At 42.0% G+C, this 18,319-nt stretch overlaps 1 protein-coding gene across 1 annotated transcript; it reads left to right on the top strand.

Moving 5' to 3' along the window:
* The first annotated feature begins 703 nt into the window (after positions 1–703).
* Positions 704–13,415, top strand: cdc34a (cell division cycle 34 homolog a). The gene is made up of 5 exons (XM_079349914.1): positions 704–1,173; positions 8,753–8,839; positions 9,103–9,200; positions 10,533–10,667; positions 10,810–13,415. The coding sequence occupies exons 1-5, from the start codon at positions 991–993 to the stop codon at positions 11,033–11,035; spliced, it is 729 nt and encodes a 242-aa protein (XP_079206040.1). The 5' UTR covers positions 704–990; the 3' UTR covers positions 11,036–13,415.
* The last annotated feature ends 4,904 nt before the right edge of the window (positions 13,416–18,319 follow it).

Below are 18,319 nucleotides of genomic sequence, written 5' to 3'. Positions count from 1 at the left end.
TTAAAAGGGTGTTATTACTTGAGATGTGCTGTATTTTGTTGTTGCAATTTCTTCGGACGCTATACGTTACTAATTGTTAAACTGTAAAGCACATTTTCAAGTTAATAGAACTTCAATTCCCAGAAAGAATTCCCAGAAATTATTTCGTAACAAGGCGATCAAGACCATTTTATTGCGTGACAGCGAGCAGCTGAGTAGCTGAGAGGTCAGATGAGAAGAGACCACAGGTTTTGATTTCATCGTTCAATGAAAACTATATGAATTGAACACGAAAACAACCCATCCAACTCTGTTTTTTATGAAAGCCTAAATAGCTAGAGGCTAGTTTTAGTTAGCATCCCTGTCAAGCAAAACAGCAGAGAATGGTTTCCTGTGTGAAGTTACAAAATAAAATCCAGATCAAAGTATAACCTTGTGCCTCAAAGCTTACAGGAGGTGTCCGTTGAACACACTTGGCCTACTAGTTAGTCATTAGATATTTTAACAGACTTGTATTACGACAATAACCAAAATTTACAGTTTTAATAATATAATTAAGTGTGTCCATGATAAGCAGAGAGAGGTATTTAGTTGGCAAAAATATTTTCACAAAATTCTCATTAACGTAGCTACAGTATGTGTGTAAACAGACGAAGCTTGATTTATTATTAGTTAAAATGTTTCCAAAAATGATAAATAGCGGCTTTATTTTGAAATGTGTCTCCAGGAAACAGCTGGTAAAATGTGTAACTTGATGAGAGCAGGTTTACATGGTCGTTAATACCTGGGGCTCCCCGGGATTGTTCACAACAACAGAGGAAGCCACTCGAGCTCTCACTTCACGATTTTTGGATCCCGTTTAAAAGAGAGCACGCCAACGGAAACTAACGTCAACTAGCGTCCTTTACTCACAGCTATTGTTTGTTACCGAGCTAGCTTTGTCCTTCTTTGCAGGCACAGCTGTGGTAGGTCGCTTGTATAGATATATATTTATACATATCCTAGTGGAATATGGCTCAGCATGGACATCATGTAGCCAGTTCCCAAAAAGCACTCATGTTAGAGATGAAAAGTCTCCAAGATGAGCCGGTGGAAGGATTCAAAATAACTTTGGTGGACGAGTCGGACATGTACAACTGGGAAGTAGCGATATTTGGACCCCCGAACACACACTACGAGGGTGGTTATTTTAAGGTAAGTAGCTAATGTTAGCAAGCAGTCGATCTATTGTTCTGTAGCCGGTAGATTAAGCCCACATTTGTGTAATTTAGTTTAACATTAGCGTCCTCGACGAGAGCAAGTTTCAGTTCTTAGCGTTAGCCTCATGGCAGTTGTTCCTTGTTAAACGATGCCGTGTTAAATTAAAATTAAAAAAAATACACCCTCCTTTGTTCAACTTTAAACTAACTCCACTCATTAAGTGTTGTTTCTTTTTGTTGTTTCCATCTAGTAGCCTCTGACTCTTCTGTTTTGGTCTGGTATTTTTTGTTTGTTTTTGGTTATTTGTTCAAATGGAGCTTGACTGAGCTCCCTCATAGTGTCAGTCAGGACATGATCACGTCTGACACGCTCGTTGTCTTAGCCTTAACCTTGCTAATACTAATTAGTAAAACTCATGAGCTATCGCAGACTAATTGAATCAACCCCGGTGTGTTTAACAAAACAATAGCTTAAGGTTGAATAAGCCTTTTGTTTTCATATTCAAATTCACTCAAGTCAGTCAATCCATAATGCATGGTTACCTTTCTTCTGAAATAAATGCGTCTTCTTCGTTTTCTACTTTATTGTATTGTTAACTCTTGGTAACAGATGAGCCATTAAATGTTTTTTAGGGACCGAAGCACTGACCAGTGCGAAGGACCCTAAAAGGACCCTTGAAACCCAAATAATTGTTTTTGTTTGGGGTTTTTTAAGCACACTTCCTCCCCTCAGAGTGAAGATGTGTTGGTTTCTTCAGATGTGTAGTTCCTGTTTTTGACTTTGTTATTGACAAAGAGGGCTGGCATCCTCCACCAACTTAGAAACTACTCAAAGTCTCGGTTGACTGAAACATAATGTTGTTTTTGACCTCTTAATGAAAAAACAGGCCTACATTTATTTCCGTGGTATCATGACATTGACCCCTGTTTTGTTTGCTCAAGTTTTGCCCTTAAAGTTTCAGTGACCTGATTTCCAGATTCCCCTGAATCTCACTTTAAATAATAAATTTAGTCAATGAAATAAAATTTAAAATAGACTTACATTTGTTCAACAACAGTAGTTTGCCTTTTGGTTTTTATTTCGTCTCAAACATAAATAAGTGAGGGGACAACAATAGATATCGGAGGATACTCGAGTGAAGTTCATCGATTTTATTGATCTATAATTTTGTCTGCAAGAGAAACTCAAGCAATTTTGATATTATTCAAACATGGACTACATTTTAATACATTTTACATCAAACAAGCACATGGGTAAAACAATTAATGAGTTTTAGAGTAAAGTAACAGAATGATGATACATGATAATGGTGTCTTCTAGAAGGTGTTGCGTTTTGGGCGTATGTGTCAAGTTCGACGTTAGCCATTGTGTCTTTATTGAAGGAGGCTTGTTCGAGGCTCAGTCAGTTGTCAGAATATCTCAAACACTTGAACACACATCTCTTCTGTGCTACTTTGCTACATGAATCCAGTTCTTGAGAACGCATGCTCATTGCCTCTGGTCTTTTTCAAGCCTGTGAACACAAGCAGAGGGCCTCCACCAGGCTACAGCAGACAGTGTTCAGGCAGTGTGTCTGTGTGGGTGCTCTGCTGCGTTCAGGATTCCTTTGTCGGGCTAGGAATGCACAGCCTGCCTGTGAAATCTACCACATGGTTGTGACTCATTGTTCTGTTCTGGGTTTCCATCCAACCAGTTTGCCTTATTAAAAAAAAAAAAAAAAAAAAGGAAACAAAAAAGAAAACACCTTTTTCTGACCAGGTAACCTAAACAAACGCACAGTTGTGACATGCTGTTGTCACCTGTTAAGTCCAAACAGGGAAGGTACTGACGTCTAATGAACGCAGGCTGAGTCAGGGATTTATTTCTCATGGGTGTTGCTCTCCAATAGTCACACCATGACGAATAAGTCATGACTGCTGACACACAGCAGACTGATACATATTGAAACGTCATTCACACCTCATTACATTTGTCTCCCTGTCTGTTAGTCAGTACTCGGACTAACGTCTACCATAATGTACTGATCATCGTCCTGGAGGGTTCACAACAGTCAATACATGAGTTCGGAGCTTTAGTCAGAATGTTGATAAATGTTGATGATCTAACGATTACTTTCATAGATGATACAGTTCTCACCTAACTAAGACTGTTTTTGGTCCATTAAATGGTCAATCACTGTTTCCCAAAGCCCAAGAGGACTTCTTGTTTTGACCAATAATCACAGATAGAGATGCACCAATACCACTTTTTTGCAAACCGAGTACAAGTACTTATATTTGGGTACTCACAGGTACCGAGTACCGATATGAGTACTGATTAATGCCTCTGAAATGGAGGCATAACTTAGTTTTTAAGATGATAAAAGACAGACAGACACGCAGAAATAAACATGGGTACTTGACCTCGGCTGGAACGGCCCGCAGGCCGGTGGTATCGCTGCCATTGTGTCCATGTAGTTTAACAAGTACGAGTACAGTACTTTAAGATGGTATTGGTACCGGGACATTCCTAATCACAGATAATTAGGTTCTTGTCAGAGGTATCAAGAAAAGCAGGAAAGAAGTGAGTTTTTATTTCCGTTTGGAAACAACCTTAAAATGGTAGTTGCTATATTCAGTGTATGGTCTAATAATATTCCTCAAAGCAAGCACAGTCCCCTGCTTTTTTCCTTTTTTTTCCCCACTTTGCGATGTTCCAGCCTCTCAAAAATTAGTTATTTTCTAAGGGGCGTTTGGTTTTGAATTTGACCTCTTAAGGTCTGTACATAAACATTTAAACGTACTTGCAGTTTTCCTCGTAATATATAGTTCTCTGCATCGACATTTCTATAAAGGAAGTAGTGTTAGTTGAAAGTGTATTGGGTCACTGCATTTGTTCACGTAACCTAACTTGAACTGTTATTTTCACTACCCATGAACTCCTTTCTCAAGCCTTCAGTAATTACTGTACTTTCCAAGAGGCCCCCTCTCGGAACGGATCAACCAATAGGCTTTATCTTACATGGCACAGAAGTGCAGCACAATTAAACCTCTGCTATAGTTTTGCTCCCATGATTTTCAGCTTTGGGTAAAGTCTCGTATTTTGATAATTGAAAGAACATTGCTATAGCATCCAAATGTTTTCCATGTTTTCTCAGCGCTGCGTTTGTATCGCTTACGAGGCTAATAAATCCAAAAGGATGCTCATAGAAACGTAATAAAGTACCACATGACTTTTTCTGTGACACCAGAGTCTGTCAGCTCACTGAGCAGCGTTGACCTCTTCCTCCTCCGCTCTGTGTCATGCAACAGGGCGGCTGAAAAAAGGAGCTGCGCTCTTTCTCGGCAACTGTGACGTCATGTGGTTGTTTTTCATAGTTTGCGGCCTTGGTTTGCAACAGGAACTATTTTCTGTATGTGTTGACAGGGGCTGCACTGCACAGTTCCTGAGATGTGGGGAGAAGGAAGGAGAGCCGCGTCTAAAGTGCTGCTGTGGCAGCTATAAGTGTCATTTGTGTTTCGCGTAATTACACTTTTTAAATTGACTCGTTGCATCTGAAAATATTTTGCCAACCAACACATCTTTCAAATCTCAGTCATGTGATCTTCCCAGAGTGGCTCGCTTAACCCTGACAGAGCTTTTCTTCACAGCAACCATGATGAAGAATGAGGGGTGTTGACGTTTTGCTTTTGGCCCGGGCTTGTCTGTCTGTCGAGTTCTGTCGAGCAGCTGACTCTGGATTTGTGCCTTCTTCCTTTCTTCCTTCCTTCCTCCCTTCCTTCCTCGGCAGTGGAGTGGAGAAGGGCACAGGCAAGAGGACCCAACCCAGCTGCAGAGGGGCTTGACAGGGGCCGGGTCTGGTTAAGCTGCTGGAGTCATGTTTCCTCGCCTCTGGCTGTGACACAGAGAAATGAGAGCAGGGCAGAGGAGAGAAGCACAGGAACGGATCAACCCTTCCCTCAGTGCAGTGGTGCCTCTTTGGGGAAAAAAAAGAGCCTGCCGTTAATATAAGTGAGCACGAGGGCCCTGCAGACATGTATAATTGTCCCCTGAAGCTCTGGCCATGTGTTCTTTTTCTCTTCCTGTACGGGCCACTATGTGAGAATTGTTCTTCAGAGTTGTAGCTCTGCAGGCTGCACGTTTGATATTTCCTTGTGTTGTGATTGGCTTTTGATTAGACTGAAGCACATTTTAAGGTGTTATCCTTCGTCACCCTCCTCCTGAGTTCAGTTAATGAGGCAAAGCGTTCCTGTTGAACACGACGTGCGTGTGTGTGTGTGTGTGTGTGTGTGTGTGTGTGTGTGTGTGTGTGTGTAAGGCCTAGAGAGAAGGTAAAGAGGTGCTCAGGGAGAACAGGATGATTTGTTCTGTTCAGGGTCTTCACATTGACCTGGTTTACTTCGCCCTGCTGTCATCTACCAGCGGGTGGGCGTCTTCACACTCCTTCCTGTTCTCTCTTTTAGGCAGATTGTCAGCTCACGAGCCGAGACAGATTTACATGGAAACATTCTTCTTCTATGTTCCTCCATAGTCAATCACCTTTTGACCGTGGATGCTTTTAATTCTGGGCTCCATCAAATTATCAAGCGTGACATGCAAGTCAGCAGTAGGATGTTCCGGCAGCACTTAGTGGGGGAAAATGTGTTTTTAACCGCAGACGTCTTTTCTTACTCAGAGGGATGAAGGCTCATGTGAATAAGGACAGGAATAGAGATCTATTCAGCCATGCTCCGAACACGAGGAGAAGCTCTGGCTCCTGAAAGGAGGAAAAACAAAGCTAATATTGACTTTATAAGAGCCTGCTGCATCCTCCTCCCTCTTCTCTCCCCTCCTCCGTGTGTTTCTCCTCTGCTGTCAGTCCGTTGCTGATGAGATGGGAGACGAGCTCCTCGCTCCTGCAGAGCAAACAAAGCTACCTAAGCAAGCCCGCCCGCCCGCCTGCCTGCCTGTGTTTAGTCCAGCTCCTTCACACTTCTCTGCCCCCATCCGGTGATCCTCCCTCCATCATTCTAGGGTTCAGTGTCACCTGTGTGGCTCGGTCAACAACACTTTGCACCCACCCCCAGCCCTTCTTCAGCTTCCAGGGCAAACTAGCATCTTCTGTTCTTGGGAAATGCTTTGTTACTGCTAAAACCCCATCCATCCTCCTGACTTTATCCTTTTCATTTCGATGCATCGTTGAGCTCCAAATGCATCTGTATCCATCGCTTGTGTTACCATACAGTTGGTGGCATTATGATTTAAAGCCTCCCGGTAAGCTGTATTGTGAAATCATGCTCTTACCTTCTTACAGGGATCAATGCTCGTGCTTAACCTTAATGCATATCCCCACAGCCCTGCTTTACTCAAAAAGGGCTTGCATTCCCAGGATTGTGACAAATGAAGCCATATAATGAGAAGTGTTGGTACACAGGTCTCGCAGCAACATGATACACCATTTTTTTTTTTCAATTATTAAAGAAGCCCTTCTAAGAAGTTGGTACCATTTTACCACTTCAATTGAAGACTGTGTTTTTTTATGATTGACATTCAAAAGGCTACGTTTCCTTTTGAGTGTGTGTGTGTGTGTGTGTGTGTATATAAATGGTTTCTAAACAGATTGGTTTTGTTCGTGCGAGACTGTGAATGAAAGATGTCTTGTCCGCTCAGGAGTCGAAGGCTGTCGCAAGAGCTGTTTATCCACACGTTGTGTTATTGGGAACTTGAAAAACAAACCGATCATTTCACATGGGAGGTGTTGGCATTTCGAAAAACCCGTCTATTCATCTCTTTGTTGACCCTACTGACATGTGCGGTAGCTGTCTGCTCCCCTTATTGAGGTCAACAAAGAAATGAGCGTTACATTTTACATTTTAAATGAAAACCAACATTGACAGTCAAGACTTTTCCGACTGATTTTTTTAATTTATTTTCTTTGTGCATTGTTCGGGGCAAGTGGACAGATATGATCATGTTTGGAAAACAAACTAAGCTCTCACTGTTGCTGCCTCCTCCTGCTGCTCCTCCTCCTCCTCCTGCTCGCTGGCTGATATGTGTTGCACTCTTGCCAGCTTGTAATGTGTGCAGTGTTGGAGTGAACCCTGCACTCTGAAGGGCCGCCAGCTCTCTGACAGGGTCACTCGGACCCTGGGATTTTGTGGATTTTTTTTTTCTTCTTTTTTTTCCTGCGAGCTGCATTCTCCCAGGCCTGTGTCAGTGTTTCCTCTCCAGTCTGGTGAGAGCAGCTTCTTTCTGGTTGTGAAAGCAGCCACAGTTCAAACACCTTATTCAATGAGTGTTCCTCTTGTACTGTAGTTGAGGATCTTACTTACACACAGACCAGATGCTGAAGTGCACTTTGAGCAGACGTGTTGACGAAAGCACTTTTTTTTTTTCTTTTTTTTTTTTTACCCTTTGAGCATTTACACACAGCATGTGTCTACTACATGCAGCCTGTTAATGCTATCCTGCAAGCAAAACGGGGTTAAGATGCTAAAATGGGGCAACACCCCCTTTATTCTAAGGGTCCCCCCACTCCAACTGCACCTCCTCCCTGCTCCCGTGCAACCAGTCCCCCCCCCCCCCCTCGGCTGTCTGCTTCTCTTTTGGCGAAGACCAGCTGACCATGCCAAATCAGCAAATGTGTGTTTGTGTGTATGTGTGTGTGACGAGGGATCAGCAGAAGGTTTCATGCTGTGAGCGCGGTGCGTGTGTGTGCGCGCCCCATCCCTCCCATACCACTCTTTCAGGAACAGGAGGAGGGGTCTTCCACACATAGCAGGATTTATACAGTGCGCGTTTGTGTGAGTGCGGGAGGGTGTGGCCTCAGTTTGAGGAGATATAATAGCCGAGCAGGGGTGTAAGTAGTGGATTGTCTTGGGTTGCAGTGACAGCTGGAGCAGACAACCCCCCCCCCCTCCCCAGCATGTCTTTTTAACCAGCAGCCCCCCTCACCCATCAGTGTTTCTCTAAAGCTCCACACACTGAGCAGCTGAATGCACTGCAAGTCTCCCTCCCTCCCTCTCTCCATGCCATATTACATTACACTGTCATTAGCTCCTCCGCGCTTAGCCACCAAGAGTTTGTCATGACTCTACATTAGCTATTATTAGGTTTCTTTCAGTCGCCATTGAAGCTGACTATATAGATCTTGATTCAGCAGCCATGTGTTGACAACATTGTTGTAAACTTGTAGAATAACATGCTAAATGATGTTCCTCTCTGCCGAGCAGCTGTCCCTCTGCGTGCGTGCGTGTGTGTGTGCGTGCGTGCGTGCGTGTTTGGCTTATGTGGCATTGTACAGACATGCATGTCTGCGTTCACTTACCCTTGGGAGACTGTGTCAACCAGCAGTGTAGTTTTTAGCTAAAGTATAAGTGGCTAAGTTTTCTTTTAGCATTCAACACTACTACAACTTTGTGCAGCACACTTACTATAGCGACTACAAGCACACCTTTAGTTTACCTTTAGTGTACCTCTTTGCACATCAGAGACAGCCACACGTTGCAAACAGTTTCTCCTATCAGTCAAAGCTTTGAGGGAAGAAGTCATGACTTGTCTGTTGGCCACGGAGAGGTGCTCACGTTGCTGATCTATGTCTCCTCTTGCTCTGCAGGCTCGCATCAAGTTCCCGGTGGACTACCCATACTCTCCCCCGGCTTTCCGCTTCCTCACCAAAATGTGGCACCCCAACATTTATGAGGTAACTGTATTTGTATCAATGCTTGGACACAACATAAAGCAGGGCCCAATAGTCTTTGTTTATACAGTGTGCTGCTAAAAGAAGAGACAACACCACATCTTTGTGATATGGCTACATGTTGAAGGATTTCTAATGTAAGGACATTTTTAGAAAAAAGCTGATGAAGCTAAATCCTACTATTTAAATCTTGAATGATAGTTAGTGTTTTCAGGTGGTTCAGACTGAACTTTGTTTTGACAGGGTGTGTTGTCTTGTTTCCCTAGAACGGAGATGTTTGCATCTCGATCCTGCACCCTCCAGTGGATGACCCACAGAGTGGAGAGTTGCCTTCAGAGAGGTGGAACCCCACACAGAACGTCAGGTACCCAACACCGTGTTTCTGAGTTCATATAATGGTTTTTTTGTTTTGTTTTGTTTTTTTTGCAAGCAAAAACACAAACTGACAACACAGAGGCATCCTTTAATTGCAGGGCTTCACCTTTTCCAGTCCTTCTTTGTTGACGTTTTCACACTGGTGTTCCAAGAAGAAACTTTGCCCATCTCAGTCTCAGTTATGCTATTTCTAAAAGATTTGACCTTAGGAACTAAGTAAGCTACCCTTCGTCTACTGCTCACAGACGCATCTAATCCTTAGCCTAATTATTTATTCGGTAATTACAAACTAAATGCTTCATATGAACGTGCATGTGTTTTGTTGCAAATATGTAACACTGTTTTAGAGTAAGCATAGTGAGACTGACTAGCAGCTATTTGCCAACTCTTTCCACTTTACAGGCAACTCTCGTTCACCTCGGTCAAACTTGTTGTTTAAGCATGACGGATGACACAAAGTATTTGAAGCTGCTGCTCTTACCTCTCTGTAAGGTTTTCTAAAAGTACGCGTGGACTCATTTATCTGAGGCCATCAGCTGGTCTTGAGCCTGTGTTTTATGGTTTAGGTTTAGCTAATGCTCTAGATAATGTCTATTTTTTTTTTATCTCTAATACCAGAGTCAAAACTGATTAACCTGAAAGTCGCGCACATTATCACTCTCTTTGTTTTCACTTCAGATTGTATTGTGTCCTTGAGTAGCGGTGGTATTAGTAACAGTTTTTAAATTGTTTTGTTTTTTTTCCTCCTGATTTTGGACAAAAATCTTTAAACGTTAAAAACTTCCTTTTCACACATTTCTACCATGTGAAGTCATTATACACTCAAACATGGTGTTTTATTCATTATATCATCATAACACGGACTTATTTATTGAGCCCTTGCTGTTTTTAACTGCTTCTCCCACTATGTGTGTCCACTGCGTTTTCTTTCATGCATTATGTACCGACACAATCTCTCACAGCTTGATACAACTGTCCATAGTAATGACACCCCCCCCCCCCCCCCCCCCGAACTGCTACTGATCACAATAGAAAAATCAAATACAGTCCTTCATCTCGCCTGAGGAGAAACAACTAGTCTGAATATTGTATTGCACTGTTGTCTGTCAGTATTCATGAGCGTCTTTTCGAGAGACAAATAGACTTTCCCCTTTCTCTCTGTCTTTGTCTTTCTTTCCATCTCTGTACAACTCTTTGTCCTGTGCTGTCAATGTGTCTGGTCTCATCTTACCTCCGTCTTCCTTTCCACTCCCTGTTCTTCCTCTTTTTCCATCTCCTCCCCCTCCTCCTCCTGTATTCTAATCTCTCTCTGCTTCCTCAGGACCATCCTGCTCAGTGTGATCTCCCTCCTGAACGAGCCCAACACCTTCTCCCCGGCCAACGTCGACGCCTCGGTTATGTACCGCAAGTGGAGGGACAGCAAGGGCAAGGACAGAGAATACATCGAGATCATCAGGTAAACGGGAGAAAAGTTCACACCCTCAGGATAGAGCAGCTTCCCTTACAGCATGGGAGTTTGTTGCTGCAGTAGGTTCAAACAGTACAAGCTCGAGCCTCTGGCCTCTTCTGACTGTTTTTTTTTTTTTGTCTGCTCGCAGGAAGCAGGTGCTGGCTACCAAAGCTGACGCCGATCGGGACGGCGTAAAAGTTCCCATCACACTGGACGAGTATTGCGTTCGCACGCAAGTCCCGCCCACAGACGACGGCTCCAATCTTTTATATGACGACTACTATGATGATGAGGAACTGGATGATGATGATGACGAGGAGGATAACGAGGACTGTTGCTATGACGAGGATGACTCAGGCACCGAAGACTCCTGACCATGCCTGCCTGTGATACCCCCCAACTCTCCCCATACTCCTTCTCTTTTTATGAACTGAACTTTATTCCTCTTTTCCTCCTCAGTTCCACCTTAGCACTGTTACCCTGTCCACCTTCGGCCACAGGGGCAGTCACAGTATGCACACTAAAACCTGATGCATCCAAGAAAGAAAGCTACAGAGTCTTTTGTTTGTTTCTTAAATGTTTATTTTTTTAATTTGTTGTCAGAGTAGAGGTCACACACACACACACACACACGCACACACGCACACGCACACACAGACACACAGACACAGACACACACACAGGAGCACAACTTGTTTAGCTGATGACTTGTTCACATTTCTAAAACCGTTTTCTTCCGTTAACTTTGAGCTGAACAAGCCAACCTGATGACCGAGTCATGCCTTTTTCTTGACTTCAACATCAGCAGGGTGGGATGTAACATCGCAGGTCAGATCAAAGTCGAACTAGTAGAGAACATTTGCGAAGCAGTAGAGTTGGCGTTGACCCTCCACCTTTTATCCTTTTGAGCCTTCAGGGGCGTGTGCTGCTCCAGGGAACAGGGAAGTTATCCATTTCAGAAAAAAGCCGTTCACATTCCCTTGTGCCTTCCCTCTCTTCCTGATGTCACCATTCTGAATGACTGGTGGGACAGACTGTGCACACGGCGGGAGATATTCAGACTCGCAAGGTGCCAGGTGGGGGTACCGTGCAAACAGCGCCCTCCTGATGGAATAAGTTTCAAGTTATTTATAGCAGCACCTGTCAAATTTGTTTTGGGGGTGGAGCGAGGAAGGTGAGATCCAACAGCTGAACTAAAGAATGGAATACAGATCAGAATCCAACAAACGTCCTCCACTGCCCGCCATGCAGCCTTCATCATACAAGCACGTGGTACTCATGGCCTGGATGCATTAACAAACCGCTAGCAGAGCCTGCTGTAACTCATGAAATCCAATTGTACTGTATTAAACAAAAAAACTATGCAGTCCGTGCGTGAGCCTACTTAACATGCAGTGCTTTAAACATGGCAGTAAAGCTGAGCCTTTGCACAGTTTGACGTGAACTCAAGCTTGAGTTTTCAAAGCCTGCGATGTTCCTGTGAGCACTTTGGACTGACTCTGTCCTCAGCTGGGGTTAGATCTGCGGAGTTGTATCCGTCTTTATGTTTTCTGGTTGATTTCTTATTCTAACTCAGAGAGTAGCACAAGTCCCCTAGAGCAGAAATGCTTGAAATGCTTGACTGGGTTGCAGCCATCTTGACTCACCTGGATAAATGAACCCTGTTACCTCAGAGTAGAGGAGGTAGCAGTGTGAGTGATTCACACCTGTGAAAATGACCTCCTGAAGGGGTGGTTTCAATGGATCGCCTTTTGAAGCGCACTCTTTATCACCATCCAGCAATATTTCTGTAACCATGTTTCCATTGAGTGTGAATATTTGCTGATTTTTGGAAAAGATGTGCTAAAAAGTGTTGAGAACAATTGCAAGGCATGGGGATATGGTTGACCTTTGAGCATGATCGATCGGGAGACTATGGTTCTTCACTCGCATACTGTTATGATGCGTTCGTGGATTTTTAGAACTGCTAAAAGGGTTGGGATTGTGTCCAAGGACAAAAGTCCACTTCTCAGTTTTATGCTGCATTTGAACGGGCTTAAGGTTTTTTTTTTTTTTTTTTTGGTTTTTTTTTTTTCTCTTACTGCTTTGATATGACTTTTATTTCCAAATTGTGGTGTGAGCTAACTTGTTTTCTGTCTTATATGAAGTGTTACCAGTATTGATCTGTTTGTGAAATCACAAGATTGTTTATTAAACGAATGTCAAAAAGCAGAAAATGTACACCGCACACCACACAGTAATTTAGCCTTTCTAAAGCCCGTAATGCTCAGTACTGATTCATCAATACCCGGTATGACTGATATCCATAATGGAGCCCCCCCCCCCTCTGATGTTTTAAGGTGACTGGGATTTTTTTGTGTGTGTGTCATAGTAATGTAAAAAAAAAAAGAAAAAAAAAAAGGCTGTCTTTCCGCCCTGCTTCTTCCTCCTGTTTTCTGAGCTCTGATTGGTGGAAGCATCACTGAGAGGGAAACCCCAGCAGATAATTACAGAAAACTACATGAACCTCAGGAAAAGAATAAAACATCAACCAACAAACATCTTTTTGTTTTTTTCCAGCAGAGTGAACCTTAACCCCAGGAGTCTCACTTTTTGGCATCAAAGGACTGTTTACAATCTCTACCTTAATATGCACATGTGGATATTTGACGATCACTTGATGTTTTGTTTTTTTTCCTTCTTGTTTATATTTTGTTTTTTTTTTCTTATGGTTTGTAAATCTATTTAAAATCTGAAATAAAGATCTTTATTAGACATTGTCAGTACTTGATATAAGCTTGGGGGGAGGGGGGTTATTGAATGAGAGAGTTTTTAATTCCTCATTGGTTTCTGTGTTCTCTTGTAGACACTGGAACAGCGACAGTGATTGATATGAGTGAAACTCAGGGCTTTCTCTGAGAGGTAAGACTCGTGTCTTCTCATTTTCGCTCAAAGTTTTGTTCCCAACATTGAAGTGAAAACAGAGAGAGAGTACATGATGAGAAAATATACACAGTAGTCACCCTGCTAGACGAAGCGGGTGGTGGAGACTTTAAAGGATTTCCTGATGCTTTCCATGCTCTCATCTTTTACAACTAATAATCCAAGAAATGTCTTTTCTAAACAGACGTTTATTTTTTCTTGTCTTCTACTCTCCTTTTTCCTCAAGGGAATGTCAAGTCTTATGGACACATGGTAAGACATTTCTGTATGTTTCCATACTCTGTTAAAGCCTTATAGTAACTTTGGCCCTGCTTTGCATGAAAAAGGCCAATTATCTCTGTTGAATTGCATTTTCAAGGTGCTGTGAAAAAGATTAAAATAGTTAAAACTTAAATAGTAAACCTCATGTATTAACACACTGCAGTGATCTGTGTATTTACACACACAAGGAATTTGAATGCAAGTCATAAGGTAGATCATCCGTTATAAGATTAGCTGTATCTCAAAGACAGAGATATGGTTAATTGTTGGTGCTGGGAATCTTTGGGTGTCTCTTGATTTGATTAAATTTCCTTGGGTTCTGATTCGATTCATGATCTATATTTGTTTCAAAACGATTCTGTATTCATGATTCAAAGTCTATTTTGGAAATAGTACGTACTTCAGGATCTGCTCCAGTCATCTGTAAGACTGGCTGAATTTCTTTCTGCTCCATGAGCAGTGAGTGTGATGACTTAAGCTTGATTTGTGGGTTTCAGAGGCTTTAAGAGTTTCTGTTATTGCTCTTCTCATGAACCCCTGGACCAAAGTGCATGCTACTGCTCCATTCCTCTAGAGGTCAGCATTGTATGTTTCTTGTTAGACTTGAGCTGTGTCAGTGGTTTTAAATAACTTGTGGTGACTTTAAAGATGAACAATTTAAGACTCAAAAAAGTCCCTTAAATGAGTACAGTTACAGTTTGATTCTTTCAATATGCCTGTCTTAATTAAGTGTGTGGGTTTGTTTTCTCAGCATATACTTCAGTGACTCCACAAGAAAGACAAGCTGAAGCCCAAAATATGCCTCTGCATGTTTTCTCCAGTTGGGGGCGATACTATTCCTTTGAAATACTCAGAATACAAGAGAAGTATGGTGCTGCGTAAGATGCCAAAGTTTTCATGGGTCTGCTCCAGAGTTTCAGTAAGTGATGAGAAGTGTAAGTGAAGGTATCTCTCAAATGCTGCCCCTTCACATGAGCAACATGCTTTTTTGATCTCCACTTTTTAATCTCTTCTCAGCCAAGCTGACCCCTCTGTGCCTGCATGAAAAGGAGATACAGTATATTGTATTGTCTAATTTGTACATTTAAAAACAAGAATAGAGTCTTTACCCGACAAAAAGTGTGTATTATTATTATTAATAATTTCATTATTATTATTATTATACAATAAGCTTGTGTCTTAGGACAGCTTTCAGTAGGCCTCTTGGTGTGTAATATTTCCTTTTTGCAATGATACTTTAATTTGCAACAACACTTTAATCAACTAGGTCATCAGTCCGATTGGGGATTTTTGTGTTGGACTCCATTAAATTTCTTTCCTGCATCAACAGGTGTGACCTTTTACCCCGCTGTGACTGATCCAAAATGCCAGTTCAGCGGACCTGAACAAGAAAGCCCTTGAAAATGGTTCTGGCATTTAGATGATTGCTTCTCTGTCTTTGGTAACTGGTTTACTTTGCACTGCTGCAGGGTAAAACCCAAACACTGGATCTGAACCAGGTGTTCCAACCTGAGGTAATGTCTTCCTACTCCAGCTGGTAGATTGGCTTCTCCACACTCCTGATGGCTTCACTGAGTGAGAGTCCACACTGACCCTGCAGCAAGCTGGCCTGCCTGAGAAGTGAGCCAACCTTTTGATCTCTGACGGACCAGAGAGGTGGGGAAAGAAGGATAAGAGGAGGGAAATTGGAGAAGTGGTCACTGAGGTCAGCGTGATTTATATGTCAGGATATGAGATGTCACCAAGGCAACAGAAGTTGCGTGGAAGCAGGTTGACTGGAAGGAGAAAAATGCATGGCAACAATAAAAGTGGGGGAGAAAATGAATTGTATGACGCGTCTGATGGAACGAGTTTGTGTGCGTCGATACAGACGCTGTAAGAGAAACAAACCTGGAGGTATACGACACCTGCAGAGCTTTTGTTCACACTTGTTTCTGAGTCTTGTTTTTTCAGGCAGTCCATCAGACGTCATCAGGGAAGAAGTTTCTCAGCAGTCGGTGTAACACTCTCGTGATGAAACCTTCTCCTGCTTCTTTGAATGTAAAATCGTTCCTTCCTGCCAATGTGTTGGTACATCTGTCTTTTTTTTTGTAAGGAACGAGTAGCCCCTGAAGCAGCTCAGGGAGGAAGTGCACTTCTCTCCTGTTGGATGTGTAATAGCTTGGGTGTTGGACAGATAGAACTGTAGAGTCGAGCCCCTTAATGAGAGCAGAACAGACACATTAACCTTTTCTCAGGCTGTAGTCTGTCCTACACGCTGAGGATTCACACACGCCTGTGTACCGATCTCATTATTTCCCAAAAGGAAGCTGTTAACAGTGTGAGCATGAAGCAGTGTGACATTCAAATGATTCCTCACACTGTTCCAATTTTAATAGACTTTCAAATATTTTTTTCTGTCTATGGATGGATTTTTTTAAAGTGAAGTGGTTTTCTCTTTAAATAACATTTCAATCATTTCAGGCAAAATTCTGTATTGAATCACCGATTAATTGATTGTTCAACAGGCAAAACAGTTTACAATTATTCTTATGACTGATAATTCTTGAGCCTTTTTAAGCAATAAAGTGTTTACTGTCCACCCATGCACAAAGTGGTACCTCCTTGCTGAATTTGCACTTAAAATCACATCCAGCTTGCTTTTAACAGTTATATGTCATCAACCCTGGGGCGACTGTAACAGGTGTTTAAATATCAAATATTTATAATATCAAAACAGTCAGTCTTTTCTCAGATTGCTTTTTGTAAAGCATACAGAGGCATCATTATTAACCTCTTTCATAAGCAGGTAAAAACTCCTCACAGGAGCTTTAAAAAAGCTAAGACACTATGATGCCAGCAAGGAACAATGCATTTTTTGTGTTTTCTAAAAGATAAAATAAGTTTAAGATTTCAGCATGAGCTTTAAAAAAGTATAAAGATATTCTTTATTGTTAACCAGAAAATTGGATCACCATTGGATCACCATTATGAAAAACTAAGAAACAGATGCATCCCCTATTGAACCTATATTTGTGCAAATAAATCGCCCAACGACTTCTGACATTGTCAACTTTGCAAACCTTGTTTTGCTTGACAACTTTAACAGGTTGAGCACCGATGGCTTCAGACAGAGTGACCACTGCCCAGCTGTCAGATGACACACAGCTGTGGATGCATTAGAGTTTAAATGTGCCACTGCAATCTATATGGTAAGTGGCTCTTTTCACAGGTTGATTATATGAGACACTGACCTCGGGGAGGACCTCAGAAGACAAGGCGTGTAATTATCTCCACTCAGAGCTGGAATAGTTGGCATGCTTTACATTCCAAGTTAAAGCTGTCCTGATGTGTTAGTCCTTGCTCCTTTAGTTTGAACACTGATGTCCGGGTTCACTTTTAACAACTCGTGAAGAATGTTGTGTTGCAGGTTTATCCTCTTCTCTGGATCCTGTTTTCACTGTGTGTGCATATTTGCACAGATACATGTGTAAACTGACATGGATTTGTATGCATTGGGAAATGTTAGTTGCTAATTCACCTTTATGTGATTGTCTTTGGATGTCTTTGGTTGTTGGGTGCAGGTGGATCGTTGTGTGACTAACCTATACTGTGGTCCTCCTATTACAGTTTACTGAGTTTTTTGTTGCTCTTACTTTCCTTAGATTTCAAGATTAGGTACATATTTATGAGGGTAAGATGTAACATTGCTTAGCAACATTTTTTATGAAAGAGATGCAACAGTTGGTTAGTGCTTTGTGTTCCTCACTGATAAATTAGTGCTCATCATAAATATAAAGGCATGCAAGTGGCAATATACCTTTCTTTTGGCTGTTTTGGTCCAGAAAAAAAATATATATATTGGAAATTGGAGTGGAGAAAAAAGGGATGGGAGCAGAGGAATAAAGCTTGAATGATGTCAGGATGAAGCCTACTTGTCTTCATCAGGATAAAAATCAGAAAAAAAAAAAGTGCAAGAACAGAGCAACTAGATCCAGAACAATCAAGCTCATCTCACTCTCCGTATGACAGCTTAATTAAATATATTTTAATAAGCTGTTTGTAAAGCTTTTGTTTTCTCCATTTTCTCTTGGAGCAGCAGTCACAACTCCACACAGTTCGAGGCTGCATTTGTTAAATGTCTGTCATGTTAATGATCTGTTATGTTATAAAACTGATCGCTCTGTCACCGTAAGTCCATGGTTATGGTACTAGCTCAACACCAAGAATGGTGCTTTTTGTCCTGACAATCAATAAAGTACGTGTTCCCTCCCTCTTTTAGACAGACAAATGTGTTTGTTGCCATAGCAAAGTTTCCAGGGAAACTGATCAGATGGTTTAAGCCCAAAAGATAAACGGAAAAAAAGATCTGTGGAGAAGAAAAAGCTGCTGGTGAATTCTATTAAACCATACAGACGAGAAGTGCTCCATTATGTGCAGCTGCGTGTGCGTTTCCTTCTCAAGTTGTTATGTTATGTCTTGTTATAACTTATAAA

This window comes from Symphodus melops (assembly GCF_947650265.1).
Source record: "Symphodus melops genome assembly, chromosome: 8".
Taxonomy (NCBI): domain Eukaryota; kingdom Metazoa; phylum Chordata; class Actinopteri; order Labriformes; family Labridae; genus Symphodus; species Symphodus melops.
This window is presented reverse-complemented; position numbering and strand designations above follow the sequence as displayed.

Bases quoted from the DNA above. Each gene is read 5' to 3' on its own strand.
- cdc34a (XM_079349914.1), top strand. From the start codon at position 991: ATGGCTCAGCATGGACATCATGTAGCCAGTTCCCAAAAAGCACTCATG. The intron at 8,840-9,102 runs GTAACTGTATTT...TTGTTTCCCTAG, and splicing joins GGCACCCCAACATTTATGAG to AACGGAGATGTTTGCATCTC. The intron at 10,668-10,809 runs GTAAACGGGAGA...GTCTGCTCGCAG, and splicing joins GAATACATCGAGATCATCAG to GAAGCAGGTGCTGGCTACCA.